This window comes from Xiphias gladius, chromosome 14, assembly GCF_016859285.1.
Source record: "Xiphias gladius isolate SHS-SW01 ecotype Sanya breed wild chromosome 14, ASM1685928v1, whole genome shotgun sequence".
In the NCBI taxonomy this organism is placed as follows: Eukaryota; Metazoa; Chordata; class Actinopteri; order Istiophoriformes; family Xiphiidae; genus Xiphias; species Xiphias gladius.
This window is the reverse complement of record NC_053413.1, coordinates 21,756,172-21,777,962: the sequence shown is the minus strand read 5'-3', so window position 1 is coordinate 21,777,962 and position 21,791 is coordinate 21,756,172. Positions and strand designations below refer to the sequence as shown.

At 43.7% G+C, this 21,791-nt stretch overlaps 1 protein-coding gene across 1 annotated transcript; it reads left to right on the top strand.

Annotated features, from left to right (window-relative positions):
- Positions 1-47: 47 nt before the first annotated feature.
- twsg1a (twisted gastrulation BMP signaling modulator 1a) lies at positions 48-21,081 on the top strand. Its single transcript, XM_040144704.1, has 6 exons — positions 48-261; positions 1,529-1,790; positions 2,872-3,042; positions 12,140-12,239; positions 18,601-18,861; positions 20,596-21,081. The coding sequence occupies exons 3-6, from the start codon at positions 2,905-2,907 to the stop codon at positions 20,775-20,777; spliced, it is 681 nt and encodes a 226-aa protein (XP_040000638.1). The 5' UTR covers positions 48-261; positions 1,529-1,790; positions 2,872-2,904; the 3' UTR covers positions 20,778-21,081.
- Positions 21,082-21,791: the final 710 nt, after the last annotated feature.

Sequence of the window (21,791 nt, the reverse complement as noted above, 5' to 3'; positions counted from 1 at the left end):
CCCCTTTGTGCACTGGAGTCGCAGGAGGACTTTGAGTCCATTTTTGCGGCTAATAGGTTTGAGTCAAGTAGAATTTTGAATGCAGGACTTAAACTTAAGATCGGAGGGCTTCCAACCTCCGGCACCGAAAAAGTGAGACCTGGGGAGCAAGAGCAGACAGAAAAAAAAAAATAAAAACCTGAATCAAAGCTAAAACCCTTTAAAGCAGCACCAGGTCTCCTCCTCCTTCTCGTACACGCAGGTTCCCGAGGTACTCGGCAGGTACGGCATCTTGGGAGAACCCGCCTCAGGTCCTCTGCGGGTTCCGGCCTTCTCGGTGTCTTCACGCAATCCCGGACTGACTCCATGGCGGCGAGATCGGGGCTCTGTGGGGGGACAGGTCTTTCCTGTGCTCGGCCTTTGGGCCTGAACGGAAATGCTACTCGTCATTTCACCTTCCGGCAAAACGAACTTGTGTTTACGTTGCTTGCGATTCCGAGGGAAGAGCAGCGGTTGGAGGAAAAAACGCCACCGAGATGACAGTTTTCTTTGGGGGGGGGGGGTTCTAACACGAACCGAACCTTAGAAACCTCCACGGAGGGAGGCCTTATTCGTTGTACCGGGCCGGGTTCCTTTTGGCCGGGTGTTCCTAATAAACTGCCCACTGGGTGTCTCTTCGAAAAGGATGAAGAGACACTACTTTTTTTTCTCTCTTTCAAAACTCCTCGTTTTCTTCTCGGGTCGCGATGATCTCGCATCACCACGAAGCAGCGCACGACCGTCCGCTAACTACGTCCGTCACGTAACGTGTCAGCGTTGGGTCAACTGTCCCCAGCAGCTACTGCCTCAAACGTCCCTTTAATTTGAATAATTCAGGCTCCATTCATCTTCCCATGTGCAGATACGGGAACAATCTTTATCGCGTTTAAACAATTTGCCCCTTTGGCTTTGGTTTCCGTTCACTTTTGATAAAACGGATCACTCTTCCTGGATCGGACTAACATTCAAATGTGCCCGCCTCGACGGGAGGTGTGTCTCCCCCCCCCTCGTCAGGCTGGACGCGGGGCCCGTTTGTGTGGCTTTGATGAGGACTTAGGAAAACACGTGTTCTGACACCTGGGGAGCTGAACGGCCCACCAGAGCGTTTGCGCGGCGGCGGCGGCGGAACGGGGACGCGTCTCAGCGGGAAGCCCCTGCTCGCCCCTCGCGGCTTCCGAGTCGGCCTTTCTCACCCAACGAGCGTCCTCGCAGGGCCGCTGATGGGACCGGAGACAAAGGGGCTGTTTAATGGAGACTGGGCGGGGGAATGTGCGTGCGTGAAGGAAGCCTAACAGATCCCACATGGGTCGCCCACCAACGGGCCGGAATACTTTACGCACAAGACTTTCACGCACGAAGGTCCAGGGAGAGGGGAGGGAGGGGAGGGGAGGGGAGGGGTGGGGTGGGGTGAGGTGGGGGGGGCGAGGCAAAGGGGGCGGCTGGTGGTTTACTCTCTTGGTAATATTTCTGGTTTGGTAAAGCGGATCATTCGCGTCCCGTCAGCCCGCAGGCACTCAGCCGGAGCGTGTGTGTGTGACCTGGGGCCCGGTGTTTTCCTCCGCGGACGTTTGGGGCAGAAAAATGGAGCGTGTGCCTTTAAGGCGCCCGACTGCCTGTCGCTTTGTGCTGCGGAGAGACTGACGCCCTCTGGACACAGTGGACACTTGAGCGGCGGCGGAACACCATCCTGGAGAAGTTCAAAGAGAAAACAGCCTCAGCGCGGCCCCCCCCCTCCAGGAAAGAAAAGTCGTGAACTTGTTACCAGCGTCGTGGTAAGTTTTCGCAAACTCCTCACGTCTTTATTGTGCCGCCGACTTTGCGCTCGACCTTGCCGTGGCTGCGTTTCGACTGAGACAAAGTTTTTTTTTTTTTTTTTTTTTTTTTTTCGTCTCTCCTTTTTTTTTTTTTTTTTTTTTGGTGTTAGCGATGAGCAGGAAAAAAAAAAAAAAAAAAAAAACCCCAGAGGTGAAGAAACGCGTTCATAACTTCGGGAGCTAAATGTCCCTCACACGTTTTCTCTCCGTCATGTGAAATGGAACAACGTGCAGCAACTGGTGCGGTGTGAGAGCAGAGATCGGACGGCGTGTTAAAGAGCCGCATATGGGGGTAAAATATAAAATAAAATAAATAAATAGGTGAAGGAAGCTGATGTTGCCAGATGTGCGTGCTTGCGTGCGTGCGTGCGTGCGTGCATGCGTGCGTGAGCGTGTGTTGTTTCACAGTACAGCGAGCAGTGCTGGCTATGAATGAAATATGACGCAGGCCTTTTAGAGAGCTGATGTCTACATGTCAGAGCTCTTGGTCGCTGTGCGGGACAAAGCCGTGATTTTCGTGACATTTGCAGCACGTTTCCGCCTGCTTTTTTTTTTTTCTTAAACTGCATTTTTTTTTTTTTTTTTTTTTTTAAGGTGTGTGTGTGTGAGTTTTGGCAACTCAGCTTTAGGTGTCAGATATCACACTGACTGTTGCCCCTTTTTTTTTTACAAAGCACACGTATGAAGGGAATTTAAGTAAAAACCCTTTTATCAGATGTGGATTTTTTTTGTTTGAAAGTTGCTTAAACTGAAAAGAGGAGGAGATGAAGATGAAGAAAAAGCAGATTGTTTTTTCAAACTGATTAAATCTGGGTGGCCACTGAGCACCTTGGAATATCAGGAAACCCTCTCCTCTGTTTTACATATTCAAAGCGTTACGCTTCCATCACGCCCCCCCCCGTGTTGTCCTACTGTCTTTCACGCACCGACTTGCAGCTATCAACGTTTTCTCTTGCGGGATTTCAGTGATGAGCTTTTGTTTATTTGTCTTTGCCCCTGATCTCCGAGGTCCTGCCCCTGTGCTCTTACGTTGATGCAGGTGTTTCCAGTGTTGTGCTGGTGAGCCGTCAGGATGAGGCCCGGTCAGCCGATCTTCCCCACTGCCGCCGCCGCCGCCGCCGCTCTCCTCCTGCTCCTGTCGGGACTGTCCCTGACCTCCGGCTGCAACAAAGCCCTCTGCGCCAGCGACGTCAGCAAGTGCCTCATACAGGTAAGGGGCCGCAGGGTTTGCGCACTTTGAACACACTTCCTGAGAGCGCCGGGTGCTGGAAGCTGCACGTACACAGCGACGGCACCGTGAACAACCCCTCTGCCTCTTTCTGAGTCATGACTGCACTGATTTTCGGACTTAAAATCAAAGAAACCCACCCAAACCAGGATGAGCTAGCTTCTTTCTGATCTCGAATAACCCTTTTAATTTGGAATATAATTTATGGAGTCCTGTCTGTTGGTGTCAAACGGTGATTAAACTACACTGAAATGTGGTTTGCGCCTTCGAAACTCCCGTGACTGTCTTGGAAATGCACACAGACTCCCATTCTCTGTGAATATTTTATTCCCTACATCACAGCTCGCAGGCCGAGCTTCACCTGGCGCAGGCTCCTCTGTGTTTGCAGAAAGATAATCTCTGATGAGTGCTGAACTGAGCCCATGAGTGTGATGTTCTTCCCCTCTAGATTAAAGCTGGACATTTTTCTGTGTGAGTGCAGCCAAATTCAGGCTTTTTCATCCTACAGTGTTACAGCTGTTTTGTGTAAACACAGACTGTTATTTCTCCTGACAAGGACACGGATGAAATGTTGTCTGCAGCTGACATCGAGTTCGAGTTAAGAACAGAAGCAGAGAAGTCCTTTTTTTTTTTTTTTTTTTAATAAACTTTTTAAATCTGCGTGAAACTAGCGACAGGGCAGACTGAAAAGCACACAGCAGCGTCCCTCCGACTTGCAGCCGAATTCGCTGGAGGAAAATATGTCTCACTCTGTTCCTACTTCTTTAAGCGCATGTGCCCGTTTTTATACGATTACGTCACATAAAAAAAAAAAACCCCAACGGTTCAGCTGTAGGCAAAGTCGAGTAAAAAAATCTGCCCGAGTTCTGAAGGAGATGGATATTTGGAGCCGAGAACAAAGATGGAATCTGTAGTGAAGAATGCAGATGCATTCCTTCAATAATCCAAGCAAAGCCTGGGAAGGAAGGTTTTCCCAGAGCGAGCTGCAGAGGAGCAGAGATGTGAATTTAGCCCCGGCAAGCGCCCTGCCTCATACACACCTGTTCTGCTGATGCCGGTTAGTCTCGGAGCAGGCTGTCCTGGTAGATATTGCCTGGTAATTCTCCGATTTGACTTTCACGCCAACCCGTTTCGACTTCATCCCTTCCTCTGTGTCACGTTTTCCCTTCTCGTCTGCAGCCCAGTGGGCGATGGGATGATGGGTGGGTGCCCCCCCCCCCAGTTGACACGAACTCTGTCGTGCACTCTTGTTATTTTGAGGAATAGATGAAAAAAGGTGTTGGCCTGTCTTTCCACCACCTGTCAAGTTATATTTGAGCTGCCGCTTTGCCTCTGTCCTGTGTGTGTGTGTGTGTGTGTGTGTGTGTGTGTGTGTGTGTGTGTGTGTGTGTGTGTGTGTGTGTGTGTGTGTGTGTGTTTAGTGGCCCTGCCTCTCCCATTAACATCCTTTTAAAGTACTGTATTTAACCTTGGTGGCCATTTCATCTGTTCGCCCTCAGTCACTGTTTTTTTTTTTTTTTTTTCCAGGCAGTTGAGGTTGACGAGCTCTGAATAGGTGAGAGTGGAGGAAGTTCAGCTCTGAGTGTGAATCAGTATTTTTGTTTGGAAGTGAGAATTGGTATTAAATGGATGGCACAAGTTTAAGTAGAGCTGGAACAATCGGTCGATTGACGGAGCATTGATCTGCAGCAATTCTGCTAATCGATTAATAATTTAAAATGGTAAACGTTCGCTGGTTCCAGCGAATTGTGATGGACATTTTTCACTATTTTCTAATATAATAATCAATTCAGTGGGAATAAATAGCAATGGCTTAATCAGTGACTGAAATAATCACTAGTCGGTTGGTGATGCAGCTTTGTTCCTGTCCAATTTGGACAAAGTAAACCTTACCTTTGCTAAATTGCATGGCCCCTCAAGAGACACTCGCCTTGCCGGCCAGCACAAAATTTTACTTTATTACTATTTCTTCAGTCAAATGTAACTGACCATCAAAAAACAAACCAAAGACCTAGAGGCAGGAGACCAAACGTCAAGTCAGTAAATGAAAGAATGAATTCACTTTGCAACATTAGAAATGTAACAGCCTGTGTTACAAAGGGACAGTTGTGTCCGTGGCCCTTTGTCTCAAGACAGATATTTTTACTCTAAGGGGATGTGGACAGACCATAACGCGTCTGGATTTGCATTGGACGTGTTGCTCAGAGACGACATGCAAAAGACTAGAGCTGCAACTGATGGTTTTGTTTAGTTATCGCTTCATCTGTCAACTATCTTTACAATTACTCGACTGATCGATTTTTAATTTTCCTAGAGCCAGAGGCGATCGATCGACTAATCATTTCAACGCTACGGATTAGAGCCAGTCACAGCCCTCACAGGGTCCAGGTGACGTCTTCAAAGGTCTCGTTTCGCCTGGAGAGCGACTAAAACGACTGACTGATTATCAAAATAGTCGCAAAATTACTTTTCCGTCGATCGACTCGTCGTTTCGGCGCTGCTACGGACGCCGTCGTTCGCCCGTTATCTCACATTCCCGTTTCCACATTTTGCAGCCGACCTGTTCTGCAAATGTAACGTTCTGAGCCAGGGATTTAAGAAAAATGCATAACTTTTCAAACCTATGCACAGAAATGCAGTCTGAGCAAGAAACACATAGCTTCTTATGGCCTTTCTACTGTGAATCCTGCTTTAGTCACATTAAATGATTACAGTCTAAATGCTTAGAGTATATTTTTAGCCTTTTTGGCAGAAACTTATTGCTAGCAAACAACCCACATCTGGACCTCCTGGCTTCAGTTTCTGTAAAAATTCAAACATCCTGTTACCAGCAGAACATTTGTGGCTCCCTTTTTTTTTTTTTTTTTTTTTTCCCCTTCTTTACTTCCAGGTGGCTTACTTCGCCTGATGAATCACTGCTCAGGACAACAAGCTCTGTAGCTTCCGCGACCCCGCCGACACCAACTTGCTAGCTGTCAGGGGCGAGAGCGATGGTGCGTGTGCCGTGAAGGGGAAACTTTTCCGCCTCTAGCCCCCTCTGTAGAAGCTCCGTGTAGCTTGTGATTAGTGGGATCCGCTGTCCGACACTCGCTTTTACGCTCTGCTGCCATCTCAAGTCATTTGTCTGAATTCCCCAAAAACCCCTAAGGGTGGGGGAACACAGGAGGAGGAGGGGGGAGGGGAGGCTAAGGTCAGGAGGAGGTGTGTGTGTGTGTGTGTGTGTGTGTGTGTGTGTGTGTGTGTGTGTGTGTGTGTGTGTGTGTCTGTGGGGGGAGGGTGGTTGAGGGAAATATACAGTTGGGAACCTGTGAGGCGGGCAGAGCTTCACAAGCCGACTCTGTCCAGTCCGGGCAGGGTGGGGCAGCGGATTTCAAAGTGAACACACGGCAGCGGCGGTCGCTTGGGCACGGCGAGGCAGCACACGTTCGCTCTCTCGCTCGCAGCTGAGCTTTGACTGATTACAGCGGCTTCCTCTTCGGAGAAAGGGAAGCCTAATAAGAGCTGTTTAAATGGTTGAGATAACCTCATCCGCCTCACTGAGGAAATTGATGTTTGTACGGCTCTGACGAAAGATTATTCCGATTAGTCTGTCAACTAGTTTTACGACCATTTATTCTGCAAAATGTCAAAAAGTCGTTAGGGAAAAATGCCCGTCACGTGTTCAAATACCCCAAGGTGACGCTTTCAAAGCAGCCTCTCAGATGCTCACATCTGAGAAGCTGGAAGCTGTGAATATTTGTAATATTTGATCGATAAATGACTTGCAGAATGATTAAGCGATGGTCAAAGTGACTGTTGATTTATGTTTTTCGCGATCAACTGTTACAGCAATAGTTGTTTGCAGGCTCAAGCAGAAGATCCTTTTCGTCTTTCTGCATGTCACCGACCTTGGAGGAAAATCTTGTGGCTCAGAGTTTTGGCTAATGTACTGTTTTTGTTTATTAAATTCACTTAGTTTTAGTTGGATTTATATGAAACCAAGTGAGGGGACAACTCACAGGTTTTCTTCTTGTTTTTTCCTTTCAGGAAAAGAGTAGTTTGACATTTTTGGAAATGTGCTTTTTTTTTTTTGCACATGTTGATAAGATCGATGCCATTCTCATGAATATGAAGCTAGAGCCAGAAGACGATTAGCTTAGCTTAGTTTAGTTTACCTTAGATTATCTTAGCTTAGCTTAGCGTAAAGACTGCCATCAGGGGGAAACAGCTAGCCTGGCTGTATCCTAAATTCACTGATAACCCTACCAGCCCCTCGAAGGCCCCGTTCATACCTGGCAATAACAGGGGTCTTGGGTGAGCCAATCACAGGTGGACAGCTCTAAGTGCAGGTGTGAACGCACCCAGGAAGCACTGAGATCCGATCGCTCAGACCACATTCGGGGGGTGGTCTGGGCGGCACGTGGCCACATTCTTTTAGCAGTGTCTACGCGACTGTGTCCTGGGCCACACTGAAGGACCGCCTACTCAACTGACGTCCTCTACATAAGCAGATGTACGTACTCATTCGCAAACAAATACAAGTCGTACAAATCAGGTAAAGCTGGCTCTGTCCGTGACGTCTGAACATTTTGAAAAGCCATAGAGATATATTATGAGTGCGTCAAACATCTTGGGCGATTTGGTTTTCCTGGAACACACCAAGGAGTAGACCCAGTCTGTATTGTTTTGATTTCTTCTCCTCCTCCTCTTAATTTCTGGCACATGGGATGTGCATCGCTGCCTCCTGCCGGTTTAAAAAAACAACAACGCTTTTTTTTTTTTGCGAACGGAAATCACGTACACGTTTATTCGCATATAGAGCGGGGAGGTGCGATCCGATCACAATGTGGCCCCTTGTGACGCATGGGGAGATGGATTCGGGTGCCAGGTGTGAACTGATGCACTCAGAGCCGTCCACTTGTGATCGGATCACCCAAGACGCATGTTAATGCCAGGTATGAACAGGGCCTGAATCCCACTGTTGAACACAATGGGCAGATTATGAGACAACGGGCCCCTGGGCACAGACATGTAAAAGGCCCCCCACCCCCCCCCACCATACGACCAAACCCCACAGATTCAAAGAGATGCCTTTTGTGGTACTTTTGCGTGTCTTTATGGTCGATTTGTGTGTCTGCGTTTATTTATTTTCTCTTTGTGGATGTTTCGTGTCTCGTAGTTTTTGTGTCTGTGGTCAATTTGTGTCATCTTGTACTCGTTTCATGTCTCTTGCAGGCCCCCTGACCCCTCGGGCCGCTGGGCCAGTGCCCAGCAGTCGTGTTAAGTAATCTGTCCATGTTTAACACGTTACATCTTGTTTGTTTAACGCGTACACAAACAGAACTGTAAAAATGACGATTTGTCATTTTAGAGCGTAACTATTTCTTGACTTACAACAGTTTATCCGTCCAACACAACACAGGAAGTTGTTATTGGCTAAGAAATAGGCAGAGCACATAACTCTTTGCAAAACCACAAATTGTTGTTTCTACATTTATGTTTGTACATGGATTACACAAATAAGATACAGCATGTTAATCAGTGAACTTCAGAGGTGTTGGTAGGCAGATATTTTATCTTTGGACAGAGTCAGGCTAGCTGTTTCCTCATTGCCAGTTTTTATGCTAAGCTAAGCTAAAGGTGCTGTTATGTGGACTTTAAAAACTTGGGACAGATTAACAGTTAGCTGTTTTGACCCGCTAGGCTCGGCTAACAGCCCCACAGCTCCAGCTCCATGTATGAGAAAACCTATTTCTGTTTCCATGAGAGGGTTTTTTTTTTTTTTTTTTTAAACATTTTTTTTTTTCTGATTTGTGAAATATGAGATGCATGTTTTTCCTCCTGGGCAGCTGTTTAGCTTTTTTATAACTCCACCTTTTGAGAGTCATAATTACTCATGGGATCAGATCTTCATCAGAGGTTTGGGGATTGGGAGGCTGGTGATTAAGTGAGCTGTGTGTGGTTTTGCAATCCCTCACTGGTGAGTCACCGGAGAGTCTTTTGTCATTGCCAATACTGTTTACGTGTAGGAGATGACTTTCTGCAAAGATATAAAAGAGGAGTGGCGAAAAGAGAAATTAGAAAAAAGAAAGAGAGAAAGAAAACAAAGCAAAAGGGAAGAGAGAGCGAGGATATAAAAAGGAGGAGGGAGGAGAGAGACTGAATGCTTTAAAAAAAAAAAAAAAAAGGAGAAAGGGAGGGAAGGAGGGGGAAAGTGTGTTGTTGGGGAGTGGGGGCGCAGCCATGTTCTGTTCTCCAGGTGTTTTCTTCCACAACCCCCCCCCTTGCAATCGCGGTGACCTTGACTTGGAGGAATGTGCTCCCTGTTCAGAGCGGAGAAAGAGGAACTCTTCTGGCAGTCTTGCGCACTTTTCAGTCCCACCTACACGTTTTCAGTTGTGTTTCCTTCGCTGTCTCCTCGTCCCCAGAGACGAGCTGCACTGAAGCTGAGGAATGAAGCTGTTTTTTTTTGCAGGAGAGTTGTGGGCTCAGCAGAGGTTTGTGCTTTTTTGGATGTTTGCAGCTCTTGCAATAATGTTAACCTTCCTTCCATAAAAAGCAACACGAGAAAAATTCTCTGCGAAGTGAACCCAGTGAACCAGACTTTTATTCACAAATGTTTCTCATAAATCCAGTAAAATGAAAATGCATTTTCAATATAAAAGACCAGATTCTCTGCCACTTCTCCTCTGATACTCACATAACAGAACAAACTGTCAACATATTGTTCGTGGAAATAACATTAGCTTTATTTCATTTAAATGGATGCAATGTTTTTTTTTTTTTTTTTAAATCATGCCACATTTTTGGTCACAGTTATGTGGTTTACTCGCAGCTGGATTACAAACCGAGCAAAGCGGGCGACCACCCAGGGGCCCCAAAGTGTACTACGTGTCATGTGGGTCTACGTAGTTTGATGAAGCTCACATTTTGTCAGAAATTTGCACCTCTGAAGTAGAATATCGACTATGATGGGTCCTCCACGTGGTAGCTTTCTCTTGAAGAGGATCCCCGTGTCCCGATCAATTGATTGTTCAGCGTATATACTATTAGAAAATGTTAGCTTGGGCTTCAGGGAGTAATGATGGGCGTTTTTTTTAAAACTGGTTTTTGTTGAGTCAAAAGCCCAAAGATGTTGAGTTTTTTTTTTTTTTTGTCATAGACAACTGGGAAAACTGGGAAATAATCACATATTTATTTTATTTATTTATATATTTAATACATTCGAGAGGTTGCTACCTGTGAACTTTTGCTTAAAAACGACAATCTTTAAAATTATTGCGAATTAATTTTCCGTCACTGGACTAATCAACTAATAAACAAATCATCTCAGCGCTAGAGAACTGGTTGGGTCAATCGGGGCCCAACAACAAATGTTTGCCACCAGGGCCCCTCAGGATGTTAATCCAGCCATGGCGCTACTAAATGCGTGCGAGCTGCAGACTTGATACTCAGACTTGACTTGACCTGGTTTTGCCCGAAATGAAATAATGGAACAATAATAAATAAAAAATAAAAAAAACGGCATCGGACAGGTCTTTGCAAAGCCATGCAGCTTGAACATCTGATTATTAGGCCTTTGCATTTCAAGGACTTAGGTGTCAGCTGTGCCCAGCGCCTGTTACAGTGCAAAACCATTCAGGAAAAATAATCGAGGTGTTTAAACTCGAACGTGTCAGAACCTGCTCTCTTCGCGAAGACCTGTACAGCAGAGGCCTACAGTATTTTTCGCTGAGTTATCGCAGTGTCTATTCTGCGGACGCGATAACACACTTGGAGAAATACCAGCGATGCCACGTGCAGCGCAGTCGCTCTGTCTTGCAAAGGCTTGTGTGTAATAGTTACTGTACGTGAGGCAAACCTGCTGTTGCTCCTTCTGTTGATGTTTTAATGGTACATCTCCTGTGTGTACAGTATGTCTGAATGTTGCCTTGTGCCTGCTGTGTGATGTATATACTTTTTTTTTTTTTTCTTCAACCACTACTACAGCTACTGCTGCACCTATCAGACCTGGGTCTTTTATTATAGAATGTATTCTTTGTTTAATGTAAGGTGTTGAATGGGTACTGAAACACTTCCCATTTTCTTAAAATTACAATTGTAATTAAAGGGTCAACAATAAAGCTTAAAATTAAAAAATTATAGAATCCCAGAATACTATACCACTGTTTGGGATTTTAACAGGTGGTGGAGGTTTACTTGCTTGTATTTACCCTATTGGTCGTTTTTAATGTTCTGTTTATTAAAAAAAAAAACTCTCTTAACATTGTTTTGCCACCTTGATACTTCATAAATTTTCCTAATTTTATGAAAAATGCCTTTTTAACATGATTTTGAACTGATGACAAGTTTCAGCTTCGATATCAGACTGTTGTCTCGGGGACCCACAGCTGTAAAATGGTTAAATAAAGTAGGATTCCATTCTCTATATGTGATTAGATTTGACAGTATTGTTTATGCAGCACTACTCTTTCTAAAGTATTTCCCAGTAAGTCTATTTGGACTTCCCTTATTAGAGTTTATTGTGTGGTATCAATGCTTTATGGTCATGTCTGTGTTTTGTCACCCTCATCAGCCCAGTTTGTGGCACAGAGAGGGATTACCGCTTCAATAATTTTCTACACGGTGGGTTTAAATTAATTTAGAAGGAAAGAAAAGAACATTTAAAGGAGGAAAAACTGGTTGATTTTGCAACTATTATTATTTTTACACATTAGGCGGTGGGATCTGTGGCCATTGTCAACAAAACACAAAGGATACCCCCAGTTTAGAGCCTAAACAGGTTAAAATATACCAAGAAAGTATCTTGTTGCCATGTATCAGGTCCGTCATCTGCTCCTTGCCTCCATATTCTCAGCCTGCTTCCATGCTTCCAAGCTGCCGCCCAAATTTCTGTTTTCATCAACAATTCAAATAGTGATTGAAGGGAGACAAAATGATTGATTCTAATTATCGGGCTGTTGCAAAGTGTTCTCCTCAATATTTTGGTAACGGAAGTGTTGAGGATCAGTGGCGATTATCTCTGTTTGGTGTCCTCCTCATCGGTCCGTTTTGTCTTTATGTCTTTTTGGCGTTGCTGATGCATGTTTGTGTCCTGCAGGAGCTGTGCCAGTGTCGTCCGTCCGACGGGAACTGTTCCTGCTGTAAAGAGTGCATGCTGTGTCTGGGGAACCTTTGGGAAGAGTGCTGCGACTGCGTGGGTGAGTGTTGCGGCTCATTCATTAGCAACATATTTCAAAGCTGGCGGCGAGTTTGTCGGCACTATTTTGCACTTGGAAAGACTTTACGCGCTCCCATCCGCACAAGGAACACAGTGACTGAGCGGGTTCAGACAGGCAGTTCAGCAGGACACATGGCCGGTGACGAATGCTGATCTAAACATCTGTAAAAGACATTAGTGCCTGCAAAGGTAACATTCAAGTTGTAGAAACTTGAATTAGTCTGGCTTGTATTGGACTGTTGCATTTATTTAAAAAAAAAAAAAAAAAAAAGGCACAATTTAAAACTGAAAGCTGAGGCATGAAATTGATTTCGATGCTAGGACTTCATCATCTCAGAACCAGAATCAGCTTTATTGACCAAGTACTCATACACATGGGTAGATATAGGTAACAAATTAACATTGAGCTATTGGTCCCAATCCAGAAAACCCCTCAAAAAATGATCCAGATTTTCATAGATGCTCATAACGGTGAAAGAAGCAGAGGGGTTATATAAGGGTATCAGGGCGGATCTTGTTGGAAGAGTAGTTTGATTCAGTACAGAAATCCGGATTAACTGTGAACCAGTACTCCATGCCCGCATATTTTGGTACTGGCCACACATTCAGCCGGTTTTGGAAGAAAGTGGGATGTTTCATATAAAGAATCCTGGGATTTAATATTGATGGGTCATTTTTCTCTCCGTATCTTGAAGTTACTCCAGAGGTTCTGTGTAAATGGGATATGTACCTCCCTGAAGATTTTTATAGTTTCAAGTAAGAAAGCTGTTTTTATGTACAGTTGAATATGTTCAGAGTTGCATGCAGTCAGTTAAAGACAGTAAATTAAAATACATTATTAGGCAGTGGGTCATATAACAAGTCAAACTCTGACTCTAATTTTTTTCAAGAATGATTCTGGCGCTAACCTCTTTCCATACATGTGACACAGTTATGTCTCCTTCCTGCTAATTTCTCGAGTCGCCTCACCGCCCGAGCGCTTTCTCCCTGCAAAAAGCCTTTGAAAAATGAGATTGTGGCTTTAATGTGTTTGGCAGTAGAGAAACACGGTGGTTTAAAAGAGGAGTCTGTTTTTTCCAGTGCTGCCGCTCTGATACGAGATGAGTGTGAGGTGAGTGGAGCCAGATACCGAACGTGTCTCTGAGAAGTGACAGTGCGGAGGTTAATGCAAAGCAGAGCCAAGACGGCCGCTGTTCATCAGAGCACAGGAAATTAAAGGAATATTGTCCCTACGAAGTAGCACCCGCAGGGAGGTCTCAAGGTCTTCCAGGAATCAAAGGATGAAGAAGCCGGTAGAGAGGTTGGGGGAGGGGGGGGGCAGGGGGAGTCAGCCTTGCTGAAATGAACTTTGACTTTCAGCCTTTTACCGAGGTGCAGTGGGAGTGTAAATCCTTGGAGATCCAAATCCGGATTTGTGAAAACAGAAAATATTTGGCTGGTCAAAAGTGCCTTTAAGACTCAAATTTAAAGACAGTGGACTCCAGGCCCCCAACCCTGTTCCATAGAATTGTTTTTAGTCATTTTACATCTTCTTTGCATGTCATTTGGTGCGTTGTTCTGTGCCTCGTTTCGCATGTTGGTTTTTTTGTGACATTTTGTGTCTCTTCATAGTTGTTTTGAGTCTCTGTGTAGTTGTTTATTTTGTCTTTATTTAAATTCGAAAAATCATTAAAGGTTGGTCCTGATTTACAATGATGTAGAGTAACAGTTTAAAATCACTTAAAAAGATAAAAAATAATAAAAGATAGAGGGTAAAAGCAAACGATCAATTAAAACAAGTATATAAATACAGTTAATTAAAGATACAATACAATATAAAGATACAAAGACAAATCGACTGAAATGGGTACAAAAAGAAGCTGATTGACTCATGATCATGGATTTGATTTGACCAAGGTCTACCAAAGAATTACTTTTTAGGGTGCATCGTAAAGAGTTCCAGGTGGTTGGAGCATAAAAACTAAAAGCAGATCTTCCACGCTCAGTACAGACTGGAGGGACTTGCAGGGGAAGAAAGCCATTAGATCGAGTTTGATACGGCGCAGAGCACCAGTCTAGCATAAAAGTGATATAAGATGGCAGCCCGCCAATAAGGGCCTTGTAAATAAACAAATGCATATGCGTATCAAGTCTTTCAGAGAGTGAAGACCTATCACCTTTTCCCTACAGGATGCAATGATGAGTTACTATAAACATCACGAGCAATAAATCTAAGGGCAGAATGATAGACAGCATCCAGTGGTTTAAGAGTTTTAGGCAGAGGCATGCCTATAAATCACATCACCATGATCAATAACGGAGGAAAACGGCTCCAACAATCCTTTTTCCACAAAACTCAGGAAAGTTAGTTCTATTTCCAGGCAAAAAAAACAAGGTTTTGTCGTAATTTCTTGATAAAAATTGTCTTTATGATGTTTGACTATGTGAGTTTGTCATCCATCCAGATACCAAGGTATTGATATTCTGTAACTCTCTCTATTGGATCCTTGTACAGTGGAAACATGACGGTTTTTACTACTGTTACTTCTGGCTCTAGAGAACAACACAAACTTGGTTTTTATGTGCGTTCAATACAAGTCTAAGATTATGGAGTAAAGTTTTGAGAACATTAAAAGAATGTTGCAGGTTTTCCCACAGCTAGCTGAGCAGAGTCGGCAATACGATACAATACTGTGTCATCCGCATGCAAATGTTACATGGCAGTTACTTCAAAATCAAATAACATTATTAATGAAACCGGACCTAGAACGGAACCTAGAGTTCCCAAGTTCACTGACTGCTGCTGATCAGACAGGTAGTTCAGGAACCATGCACAAGCATTTGAATTAAAACCCACATTACTCAAATTATGTAGAAGCAAAGCATGATTGGCTGTGTCAAATGCCTTGGAGAGGTCCACAAAGATGGCAGCACAATGTTTTTTCCTCATCCAAGGCGATGATTGTCATTCACAACCAAAGCGATGGCAGAAACAGTGCTCTGCATAGGCCTGAATCTGAATCAACTTGGGCTCAGAACAGAGTTTGCGGTGAGGAAATAGTCCTTGAGTTGACAATTTACAGTACAAGTGACTAGAATTTTAGTTATTTGGATCACTCCTTTCTCCTCCCTTATTCAAGGGGACGACATGAGCAGTTTTCCAAGCTCTGGGAACAACACCAGGAGCAACAGAAAAGTTAAAAATGTGAGTTATTTGCTCAGCAATGAGTAGAGCAGAGAGATGAGGGGAAAAAAAGATCCAAATTGTCCACACCAAAGGATTTCTTGGGATCAATTGTTTGAAGAGTCCTAATAACTACGCAGGATCGAGAGTAAACTGAGAGGCATGATATGAAGTAGTTTCATAATCGTGATTAATAAAATAAAGATTGTAAATTTGAGAAGGAGGGGATCCACTATCCCTGTCATCAAAAAAATGTGACCAGCTGTTGCACAGTGTCTATTAAAGGCAGAACAGATCTCAAAATGTTCATCAAACTTAACATGAGTATGTTTGGGGGGCGGCAAAAATAGCAGTCGTTCGATTTTACCGACCTCCAGAATTTTGCAGGGTTTGAATAAGAGCTAGAGACCGAGTTCAAGTAATATTCAGATTTCGCTTTTCTCATGCATTTATTCTTAACCTTTCTAAATGAAGCCCAGTGGGATGCTCTTTGGTGCGTCTAGAAGGGGACCAAGCTTTGTTTCTTGACAAGAATAAGGTTGGTAGTTTGGGAAAAAACCAGGCACTAGATCTATTTTTTTTTTACTTTTTTTTTTTTTTTTAAAGGGTGCATGCTTACAGTACAAAGTACAAAGAAATGTTTTTGTAAAAAAACCAAAAAAATTTTACATTTATCTAATTTTTGAATCTAAATCTAATCTAAATTTTAACGGGGCCATATGTAAGTGTTTGCTATCGCTACAGAGCCAACGTTAGCTATAGCATTTTTTACTCCTCAGTCTAGAAGAAACGTTGCATGTTGAGCATCAAACTGTGCTCTTTCACTCACTAAGGGCTTTCAACAGCGGTGGAAAGAAACACCAATGTTACCTCTTGCTACGCTTCTATTTCTATCACGTCTTTCCCGCTACTGAAGTTAGCATGTTAGCCAGCTATCCCCGGCCCATCTCGTCACTTTGCGATCGTGAGTCTGCGTAGAGTCCAGTCTGCCCTCAGTCCAACGTGAGAGGAGGAAGACGTAGCGACGCTCAGAGGGCGTACTCTAACCTCTTGACTTGTAAACTCCAGTGATGGCTGAAGCTCATGGCAAGCGACCATCACCACCGCCCGCTACCGGCACGAGAACACACGGCGGCAGAGAAACCTTACATATAGCCTCTTTTTGAGTATGAATTTAATTGACTTTCTAACCAAAACTGTTAACAGTCACTTCATACAGAGGTTCTGGCCCCGGTCCCGTTTCCCTGTAGGCCTGTTCTGTAATCTACCCATGATACTAACAAGCCCGATACCTATCACCCTCTGACTCCGGCAGGGCCAGCCCCTCTGGCCCTGCCCCTGCGAACCAGCAGGCTCTCAGATCAGCCCTGACAGACAGATATTGCCGAACGTGCTGACAAGGGGGCTTTATTAAAGCTCTTCCATGTGGAACACAAACACAAGCATCTGACACTGAGCGATGAACCCGCTGCTGCTGCTGCACAGATGTTATGGCAGCGGAGTTTCCCTCCTGGACAAGCCTTATAATACACTGAAGATAGCCCGTAACTTGGAGCAAGTATATATTTCTCATTTTTTAATTTTTTTTTTTTTTTTTTTTCTTACGGCACTAGCCTTATGACCACTTTGAGTAAGTTTCCACTCTAAACATGCTATCTGTGCTGAACGCTGGCCACTTTGAAGTGTGTATCTGCGAGCGGTTAGAGAAGCCCAGCAGAGGAGCGGTGGGGAGAGGACAGTTTGTATTTTAGAGGAAGGGAGGAGGAGGAGGAGGAGGAGGAGGAGGAGGAGGGGAGGACATGGAGGGGGGACCCATGTGTACGCTTTATCTAAAACAGCTGCTGTGGCTCTGCTTTTAGCACTGGCTTGTAATCCAATTCCTCTGTCAAACTCCTTTCCTCATTAAATGATTTACCCATTAGCTGTAATTCACTTTGACTCATTTAAACGGTTAGAAAGATCATATCTGAGGATGTGGGAACTTTGTCAAGTGATTACTACTGTATTTGGAAATTAAATGAAGTGTAAAAAAGACCCCTAATTGAGACAAGATACTCTTGACAGTCGTGTGGTTTTACAAATCTACCCTTGTGAGCTGAAGTCACTCGTGAGTCGATTTAACTGTTAAACCTGTGTAATTTTAAATAAAATTATGATTTGCAAATAAATTCTCTTCCTTGCCAATGTGCTTCATGGATCGGTCAACCAAATTACAAAAGAGGTAGAAGTCAGGGCTGGAGTTTGCATTGAAGAAACCAGGGTCACGTCCTTGCCTATGGTATACTGTGAGTTTTGGGGGTTTAAAGACAGGAAGACGAGTTTAACTGTAATAGTTTAGCTTTAATAAGGTAACATATTACACATGCTGCATTTTTAAAAGCTGATTCTGGTCTTTTTTCCGACTAAATGTCTTAAACTTTTTAGGCTAAATAAATTCAAATTAGATTAAATTTAGTATTCTCCACCAGAATTGCATAGCTGGCAGTGTAGAGGAGGCCTTAAAGGAAACAATATTTAGATAATTATGTGGGAAGGCAAAAAAAATATAAAAAATAAAAATGCTAGAACAGTTAAATGAATGAATAAAATGTAAAAAATCTTTGGGGTTTTTTTTGTTGTTTTTTTTGTTTTTTTTCCTACTCAGAATATTTTACAGAGTTTGGTTGCTGTGAGGACATTTGACCTTGTAGCCTGAGTATTTCCGAGTACTGGCTGCGGACCTGACCCCAGTGCCATGGAGGCAAATGGAATTTGGCTTGTAGTGCTCACTACATTGAAAGTTAGTTTTTCAGTTTTCAGTAGTGTTGAAATAAACAGTAATTCGGTGGTGTCACTCAGTTTTTACAGGGCCTATTTATTTTTGAAAGACCAGACGTTTTGAACAGTTGTAACTACTTTCAACCAGAGTAATAGTGACATTGTTTCTGGAAATACATGTTGCTGTTTTAATATTTTAAAATGTAATTTTTCAGTGCTGTGAGCGCTACGAACCGAATTTTATTCCCCTCCGTTGCATTGGGGTGGAAGCAGACATCTTAAATAAATATCAAAACCGGCTCAACAAAAACCAAAGCTATCTGAATGGGTGAAATACCCACAGAGGTATGTGAGAAAATTATGATGTTTTTTTTCTTAACCCTGTGGGTGAAGTGACTCTTCTTCCATCTCCTTGTGTCAGGGATGTGTAACCCCAAGAACTACAGCGACTCCCCGGCCACGTCGAAGAGCACCGTGGAGGAGCTCCACCGTCCGATCCCCTCGTTGTTCCGCGCCCTCACGGAAGGCGACGCGCCGATCAACATGATGGTCGTGTCCTTCCCCGTCGCCGAGGAGCTCTCCCATCACGAGAACCTGGTGTCCTTCCTGGAGTCGCTCGACAACCAGCACCAGAATGTGTCCGTGCCCGGCAACAGCATCCACGCCAGCTACGACACTCAAGGTAACGCCAGCTTTCTTCTAAGTTATTTCGGCTCACAAAAAATTGATGACAAGCACTTGTTCACACTTCTCATGACTTTCTCATTTCCATATTTATCCATATATTGAGAGTCACTCTTCACAGGAAGTTGGAGACTAAGTTTTTCAGTGTAGAATAGAGGTTCTCATGGGACCAAAAATTGTGCCCGTCCTCAAATTGGAGCAATAGTGGAATTTTTAACAAAGTACAGTAACTTGAGTACTGTACTTAAGTGCAGCTTTGAAGTACGTGCACTTAACTTGAGAATTTCCAATTGCTACACCGTACCTCTGTTACAATATTCAGTTTAGTCTCAGGTATCTCAAAGAAAAGCGGAAACATACTAACATTTGAAGAAGCCGTAGCCAGCGAACGTCTGGCATTTTTGCTTTTAAAAAATGACCTACCCCGCTCAGTCGATTATGAAAACAGTTGCTGATTAATTTCCTTTTGATTTGACTAATTGTTTAATCAATCGTTTTGCTCCACTACATTTATTTATACCTGCATTTGACCTGCATTTTTACCGGTCAGTTTACCCTAACAGTATACAAAGTAACAATTAGCTCGCCCTCGACCAGCTACAACATTAAAACGCTTCTCACATGTTGATCGATCAGTAATAAAAATCCAATGCTCTAATATAAGGTGAATAATGAGTACTTGTGCCACTGCCCGTGTCTTTATTACATGAACCGAAGATGGTTCCTTCTATTTTAAGAAATTGTCAGGAAATGTGACAAAGCATGAAAGAACCACAGATCAAGCGTATGAGATTTTCAATGGAAAGTAGCGCTGAGACGATGAATTGAATGATGAATTCAGTTTTTCAATCCACCAATAGTTAATCGACAGCCATTTTCAAAGTCGCGTATCAGGCAAAAACACCAAACATTTGCTGGTTCAAGCTTCTCAGATAGGAGGATTTTCTGTTTCATATCATTATAAATGATATTGAAGAAAAATATCTTTGGGGTTTGAACTGTTGGTCAAACAAAACAAAACCATCCAGTGTGACTGACGGACCTGAATTAAGAGAAAGTGGTTTGTCGCCTGCCAGTTGAGAATGTGCTGCCTCACACTTGTTTTGAGTCCTCGCGTCATTGCTTGTGTCAAATCTGCATGACTAATCAAGTTTCTGAATGAGTCACGTGCGAGTGGAGCTACACATGAGAAAATGCATGCTTCGGCTCACATTTCTTGTCAATGCGTAGTTTTCTGGTCCTGTCGGGTCCATGTGTATTTACGTGCACCATGGTAATAAAATCGGGGGCCGACCCAGAGGCTGAAGTAGACTTCAACTGAGACCAGTTGGGGTTGGGTCAGAGTTTCATCGTTTCAGGGCGACAGTGCTGCCAGAAGATCTCCAGTTTAGGGAATTGTAAGTGGGTTGAAAGTGTTGCTCTGCTGCCAATTTTTATTTTCATTTGCGGCTGTTTTTGGCTCCCTCACTCTAAACCAGTGCTATTTGCTACAATGACACACTCGTAATAGGAGCGTTCCCGCAGAGCTGTGCAGTTAACTCATTAAGCTCACCCAAAGCACATGGTCGTACTTAGTTGCAGCAAATTCAGTTCACCCCCTGAAGAAAAACTAGGAACGTTGAGGGTTAAAGGTGATTACTTTGAAATGGTGCTTGTTTTCATGAACCGCATTTACTGGATTTGTGACTCACACCTTCTTCGCCTGTCCCTTTTCTTTTTTTTTTTATTTCAGAAAACATGTGCACAGTGGTCTACTTTGACGACTGCGTGTCTATCCGTCAGTGTAAACTTTACTGTGAGTCAATGGGAGGATCCAAGTACCGCTGGTTTCACAACGCCTGCTGCCAGTGCATTGGACCCGAGTGCGTAGACTACGGCAGCAAGGCTGTGAAGTGCCTGAACTGTCTCTTCTGAAGTGTGGGCACACATTGGTACCAAATGTCTGGACTATACCAGAGGACTGAGGGCAGAGGAAACTATGACTGTTATGTGTTAGCATTGCTCGGTTACCTTGTAAAATACCCCCTACACCCCTCCTCCTACCCCTGCAAATTGTTTTTATTCTGCTGTTATATTTCACTGTATATTTTTAGATATGTTTTCAATAGTTTTTTTTTTTTTTTTTTTACTAGAGGTGTATATGAATAATGTATTTTTACAATTATGGTCTGCTAAACCCCAGTCTCATGCCAAATAAAGAAAAGTTTGGTGACGTGGACTGCTCTGTCTCACAGGAAGGAGTCTGATTTTAAAATATCTTTTCTTGCTTTACTGTATTTTGTTAAAAAGATGTTTAAAAGGCACGGCCTGAGTGGAATAGTAAATGTTTGTCTTCTTTGTTGCCTGTCCCCTGCTCTAATCTTAGCCTAGTGTTGCCTGACTCAGGAAACGCATCATTTCCTGGGGAAACAAAGTTGTTATTATACCATTCTGGTTCACAGGTGTTCCAGTGCTCACTGACCGTCTCATGCATGCGGAGGGGAAAGGGAACGTTCACTGATGCAAATCTCTCACCGCCACACACAAATGCTCTTTGTAATAATGCCAGTGCATTTTCAAAAGGCAGCAGGGTGCCCTATCACTGATTCTGTTCCCAGTTGGCATGCAACAGCAGTTTGCACAGACTAATGTACCAGACGCACAATGAGACCTTGTTTGTCTTTCTTATGATACTGAACCGTGACCTCGTTTTGCCACTGCAGCTGTGGGTTCGCAGCAGATGGTGCCAGCAAAGGTCAGAGGACCAGCGGTTGAATCAGTATTCGGATCCTTTAATTACACAAAAGTACTAATACGGCGAAGTAAAAATGCTCCATTCCAGGAGAAAAGTCCTGCACGAAATAACCTACATAAGTAAAAGTACAGAAGCATTATCGGCAAAATGTACTTCTAATTTCAAAGTAAGAGTACTCGTTTCCCCGTGACATA

Coding starts and splice junctions, on each gene's coding strand:
- twsg1a (XM_040144704.1), top strand. CDS start 2,905: ATGAGGCCCGGTCAGCCGATCTTCCCCACTGCCGCCGCCGCCGCCGCC. Junction 3,043..12,139: donor TCAGCAAGTGCCTCATACAG/GTAAGGGGCCGC, acceptor TGTGTCCTGCAG/GAGCTGTGCCAGTGTCGTCC. Junction 18,862..20,595: donor CGCCAGCTACGACACTCAAG/GTAACGCCAGCT, acceptor TTTTTATTTCAG/AAAACATGTGCACAGTGGTC.